Below are 5,568 nucleotides of genomic sequence, written 5' to 3'. Positions count from 1 at the left end.
GTCTGTGTCAGGCTCTGTCCTGGAAACCTGCATTACCCTCCATGCTCTGCAGGCCTTGAAGGGAGGCAGGACTGGCAAACGTTTTCTTCTGAAAGCAGCCAGAGTATGGCTGTGGGCCTGGTTTGTCCCTGGGTCCCAGTTTGCCATCCCTGCCGTAAAGAACAGCCCTTCTTTCTGAGGCTGCCACTCACTCTGCCCCATCCTGGAACGCCCAGAGCCCTTTCTTCCTCAGACCTGCTCTCCCCTCTGTGGAGTATTGTCCTCCAGCCTCCTTTTGCTGGCGATCTCTCACTGCGCTTCCTCAGAGAGGCCTCCCAGGTTGGGTGGAGTTCAGTGGGAGCTGGGTAGAAGCTGGAGGCCAGTTTTCCTGGGTCACAACCTGGTCTGCCTGGCCCTGGGGCTCAAGTGCCTGCATAGGGCCTGGGGCCCAGTCAGCTCTGGCAGACTCCTGGGGGGTGTATTGACCCTCCCTGGTACAGCCCCAACCCATGCCCAGCCCCATGCCTCCTTCTTGGGGGCAAGGGCCAAGGAGCCAGGGAAATGGTTCCTTGGATGGCTCATGGTCTCAAAGGGTCTGAAGTCAGAAGGCAATGAGATGGAGGTCTGAGTTGGAGGAGCGGGGGGACTTGGGGTAAGCCCTTGGGGGTCAGGGATAGGGGCAGCCTTGCCCTAACCAGGACAAAAGTGAAGGGTCCTGTCAGAAGGTCCTGCAGAGGAAGCAGAGGAGTCCTGTTTGTCCAGGTTGTATCTCCCTGTGCCTTCCAAGGCCTCTGGGGTATGGCCACGCCTGAGCTCTGGGCTCCTGGGCGGGAGGACCTGCCATATGGTAGGGCATTCTTGAAAGGGGTTCTGTGGTCACCGGGTGGTGGTGAGGGCTGCTGCCCACTGGTGCTGAGCTGTCCTGCCCTTCCTGCCCCAGGCGGACTTGGCTGGCTGAGCTTGGTGGCCTGACTTGGCCGGCAGCCGTACCTGCCCTGCCTCACCATGGACCAGGACTATGAGCGGCGCCTCCTTCGGCAGATTGTCATCCAGAACGAGAATACAATGCCGTGTGTGAGTAGCCGGTGGTCACCCCTGCCAGTGCTGGCCTGGCCTGGTGCAGCTGGTGGGGAGATGGGATGAGGGGTGTGGTTGGCCACAGGGCTTCTGCCCTCAGCAAAAGAGGGAGGTGCTGTGCAAGTGAAAAACACATCCTCCCCCAGAACTCCCTCATGAGGGCACCACAGCCACCAGAGCTGCAGTGCATCTCCCCTCCTCCTGCTGGAGGCCCCTTATTCTTTACAGGGCCTGTGCCTCCTGGCCTGCAGAGGGCACCAGCTCTCCTCTTGGGCCGTAGTCAGGACTGACAGGGGGATGAGGGAATGTGAGCCACCTTCCCAGTCAGTGAAGGGCCCAGCAACACACAGCTGGGGTTCAGCCCCGGCCCCACAGCCTGTGCAGGAGAGTTGGCCTGGGTTGGCCAGGCTGATGTGGGAGGGGGTCAGGGTACTGGGACCCAGGAGCTGAGGGGGCAGGCGTGACCGGGCTCAGGGGTCTGGGGAAGATCCTTCTGCTTTTGCCGGCAGTCCTTGGCTTTTAGATCTATCACTTCAGTCTCTGCCTCGTTTTCATGTTCCCTTCTCTTCTGTGTGGGTATCTCTGACTCTAATAAGGATACCAGGCATTCATTTTAGAGCCTAGGACTTTATGCTTTTGGAGGACACAGTTCAACCCACAGCAGATCGCTTACAGATAAGGACGTTCGCCAGATAATCCAGTTGGGGTCAGAGGGTTGGCTGGAAGCTGTGCGCCCACCTTCACCTCTCGGTTCGGGTGGTTGGGCGGTTGTTCTCTGGGAGAAGATCCGTCCCGTGTGCAGGAAATCGAGGCGGTGGGGCAGCAGGTTCTCAGTGCTCAGGAAATAAACTTTCAACTTTCTGGTCCTGTGGTCGCTTAGAAATATAAAGCCCCCTTGTAGTGTGCTGATGTCTGTGCTCTATTGCTCCTTGGCCTCTTTTTGCCTCACAAAGCTGCCACAGGTCCAACATATGAGTTATGTCCCCAAATGTTGTACCTCTGCCCGTTGGGTGTCCAAGATTGAACCCCTCGGTCAGTGTCAGTGGCTAGAGACCGAAGGCAGCGGGCAGGGTGGGTGGGTCAGGCTGTGGCCCTGAGGCACCCAGCCCCACCCTGCCGTCCTTTTAGGTCTCAGAGATGCGGCGGACCTTGACACCTACCAACTCCCCCGTGTCCTCCCCCAGCAAGCATGGGGACCGCTTCATCCCCTCAAGAGCGGGCGCCAACTGGAGTGTCAATTTCCATAGGATCAATGTGAGGACAGAGGACCCCCAATGGGAGGGTCAGGCGAGAAGCCTGGGGCGGGGCCACGCCATTCTGGCTCACTCCTCCTTCCTCTTGCTCCTTCCCTCTCCCGCAGGAAAATGAGAAGTCTCCCAGCCAGAACCGGAAAGCCAAGGATGCCACCTCGGACAATGGCAAAGGTCAGGAGTCAGGGCCACAGACACCCTCTTTCTTTCACCCGCTCACCTGGGTCCCACCCCAGCCTCTCCTTGTGTTTGGTGCCTGCAGATGGCCTGGCCTACTCAGCCCTGCTGAAGAATGAGCTGCTAGGGGCCGGCATTGAGAAGGTGCAGGACCCGCAGACGGAGGACCGCAGGCTGCAGCCTTCCACGCCCGAGAAGAAGGGCCTGTTCACGGTGAGCCTGCCAGCTGTGCCCACACTGACCGAGGCTTCCTGCGGGGATAGAGGTCCCTCTCCTCCATGACGGATCCAGGCTCAGCCCTCAGCCCTGGCCTCCTGTGCTGTGTGGAGGCTCCTCCAGGAGACCAGGCTCAGCCTCCCTAGGTTCCTCCTCCTCCCCCACACACAGCAGCCCTGCTGGGGGCCTTGAACCCCAGAGAGGATGGGAGAAGCAGGGCCAGGCCCCTTTAACCCGAGACTTGCCCTGTGGCCCTCCTGGGCATCTGCTGAGACAGAGGTAACTGGGGCAGGTGCTCAGGTGCAGGGTGAAGGGACAGTGGCCTCAGCAGAGCCGCCCCCAAAGAGCATGTCCAAGCCATCCCGGGTCGTGGGGGCCCCTGGCAGTGTTGGAAGGAGCCTGACTTCTGGTCCCTCAGGATGGCTGAGGGGCTGATGGCTGTGAGGGGGCAGGAGCGTGCTGGCGGTCACACCGAGCGGGGTCCTGGTTTGCTTTTCTGAGTTTCTGGAACCCAGGACACCCCTAGTTAGAGGTCTTCCTGGTTAGCCTCACTCTTCCCCCCAACCACCAGGAGCTCAGGGCACCCAGGCTTTGGGTCTGAGGTTCCTGAGCTCTGGGACCACAGTGTCCACTCAGTAGGTATGTGTCCACGCTCCCTCCAGTATTCCCTCAGTACCAAGCGCTCGAGCCCTGATGACGGAAATGATGTGTCTCCCTACTCCTTGTCGCCAGTCAGTAACAAAAGGTGAGTTCGGGGTCTTTGAGGGCGGGGACAGGGCAGGGTGAGCAGCCGGGCAGTACATGAGAGCCGCAGTTAATCTTAGGACCACTCACTGGGGTACACTGTCAGCCTGAAAGTTTTGGGTCCAGACTGGGGGAGAGGGGAGTCAGGGAGGGCTCTCTGGAGGAGGTGCCAAGCAGGGAGGATGGTGTGGCTGTTGAGTCTTGGGGTGGCCAAACACCCAAGGGCAAAGGGCCTTGTGTCCATGGGGTCACCCACAGTTTGGGGATCATGCATGCAGAGGGGCAAGGTGAGCGGGAGAAGATGTGCCGAGAGCTCATGTGAACCAGGGGTGGTAACATTAGCCGAAGAGTAATGATAACCACATGGCCGATTGACAGAAAATCACCGTCTCGGGCTCTCCCCACAGTCAGAAGTTACTGCGGTCCCCACGGAAACCCACCCGCAAGATCTCCAAGATCCCCTTCAAGGTTCTGGATGCACCTGAGTTGCAGGACGACTTCTACCTGAACCTGGTGGACTGGTCATCTCTCAATGTGCTCAGTGTGGGGCTGGGCACCTGCGTGTACCTGTGGAGCGCCTGCACCAGCCAGGTGGGTGCTCCGGTGCCCATAAGTGTGTGTGCAAGTGCTTGCATGTGTGTGCGCCTCAGCGGTGTGGGGTGGCTTCCTCTAGTCATTGAGTCGGGCTGGCCCATGTGAAGGGTAAGTGTGGCTGGGTGCTCCAGAGCCTGGGCAGCACCTGGCCAACCTCTCACGTCTGAGGCCCACCCTCCAAGTACTGACTGGAACTCGGGAATAGTCAGCAGGTATGAGTGGAGGCCCTTGTGCTGTGGGCTGTCTCCTGTAGTGACCAGTAGTTCTTCCTCTCTACCTGAGTTCTGCCTCTGCCTGTGTCTGCAGAGGAGGGGAGATGGGTGTTCAGGCCTGGCTGAGCCCGGGGGCTGCCCACCCCACCCTCAGCACTAACTCTGAGGTGCTGCTAGGCCCACCATGGGCTCAGACACGCCTGCCAGGGTGGGACGTTTTCAGAGATTAATGCAAGTGGTGATGCCCCCTAGAGAGGGCTGCCACCTGTTGGAAGCACCCCAGGTGTGTGATGCCCGTCACCTCCCCAGCATTCCTCCCCAGACTTTCCAGTCACTCATCCCTGTGCTGCATGTGTCCCCTTGCAGCCTGCAGTCTCCTGGGCACCCCAGCACCATTATCTCAGGTCCCAGCATTAACACCAGTGCCCATAGGCCTGAGGTGTGACTGAATGAATAAACAGATGGATGCATGAACGAATGGACAGGGGGCCTTGAAGGATCAGCGGGCAGCACGTCAGCTCACACCGACCGCTCCCTCCTTCCCCCAGGTGACCCGGCTCTGTGACCTCTCTGTGGAAGGGGACTCGGTGACTTCCGTGGGCTGGTCTGAGCGGGTTAGTATACAGGGTTCATTCCTGGGCTGGGCAGGGGAGGTCTGACTGGGCCTTGCTGGCAGGGGTCCTCGGCAGTGTTTGGGGGCCTGGGGGACCCAGAGTGATGTCTGCATCCCGCCTGTTCCCAGCCCGGCAGAGACTGTGACAGTGACAGGGCTGCTGGCAGGTCCCCCCACAGACATAGCGTTGAGCGCAGTCCCTTCAGAGCCCCAGCCTTCACCCCAGCCAGGGGCAGGCCAGGCTCAGGCAGGCAAGTTCACGCATTGAAGTGCATGGGTCTCACATGTGCGTTGGCTGATTTTGACAAACCCATGTGTTGTGTAATCATCTCCCCAGTAAGTTCCAGGACAAGGTGGGTGTCACTTGATCAGAAGGGACATGTGAGGAGCAGGGAGGGGAGGCCCTGGGAGGCTGGGCCTGATGCCTGCTCTCCCCGGGGCCTGGTCCTAGGGAAACCTGGTGGCCGTCGGCACGCACAAGGGCTTTGTGCAGATCTGGGACGCAGCTGCGGGGAAGAAGCTCTCCATGCTGGAAGGCCACACGGCACGAGTTGGTGAGGAGCCCAGGGTCCCGGTGGGGTGTCGTCCCAGTGGGCGGGAGTGATTCTAGGCACAAGGAGTGATGATTCCCAGGCACCCTGTTTCTGAAAGGCCAGGCCTCGGCCTCACCTAGCCTTCTGTCTGGTCTCCAGGAGCGCTGGCCTGG

General features: G+C 60.0%; 1 protein-coding gene across 1 annotated transcript in view; it reads left to right on the top strand.

The window, feature by feature from the left end:
• Positions 1-5,568, top strand: part of FZR1 (fizzy/cell division cycle 20 related 1) — a 15,236-nt gene that overhangs the window by 4,709 nt on the left and 4,959 nt on the right. The window contains exons 2-10 of the mRNA XM_006754119.2: positions 920-1,053; positions 2,185-2,310; positions 2,417-2,480; positions 2,569-2,696; positions 3,362-3,444; positions 3,851-4,034; positions 4,798-4,863; positions 5,314-5,416; positions 5,555-5,562. Coding sequence (XP_006754182.1) covers positions 985-1,053; positions 2,185-2,310; positions 2,417-2,480; positions 2,569-2,696; positions 3,362-3,444; positions 3,851-4,034; positions 4,798-4,863; positions 5,314-5,416; positions 5,555-5,562 — 831 coding nt within the window. The 5' untranslated portion in view covers positions 920-984. The remainder of the gene's footprint in view (positions 1-919; positions 1,054-2,184; positions 2,311-2,416; positions 2,481-2,568; positions 2,697-3,361; positions 3,445-3,850; positions 4,035-4,797; positions 4,864-5,313; positions 5,417-5,554; positions 5,563-5,568) is intronic.

This window comes from Myotis davidii, unplaced genomic scaffold, assembly GCF_000327345.1.
Source record: "Myotis davidii unplaced genomic scaffold, ASM32734v1 scaffold551, whole genome shotgun sequence".
NCBI classification, from domain to species: Eukaryota; Metazoa; Chordata; class Mammalia; order Chiroptera; family Vespertilionidae; genus Myotis; species Myotis davidii.
The sequence above is the reverse complement of the archived record's forward strand: the minus strand, read 5'-3'. Positions and strand labels throughout refer to the sequence as shown.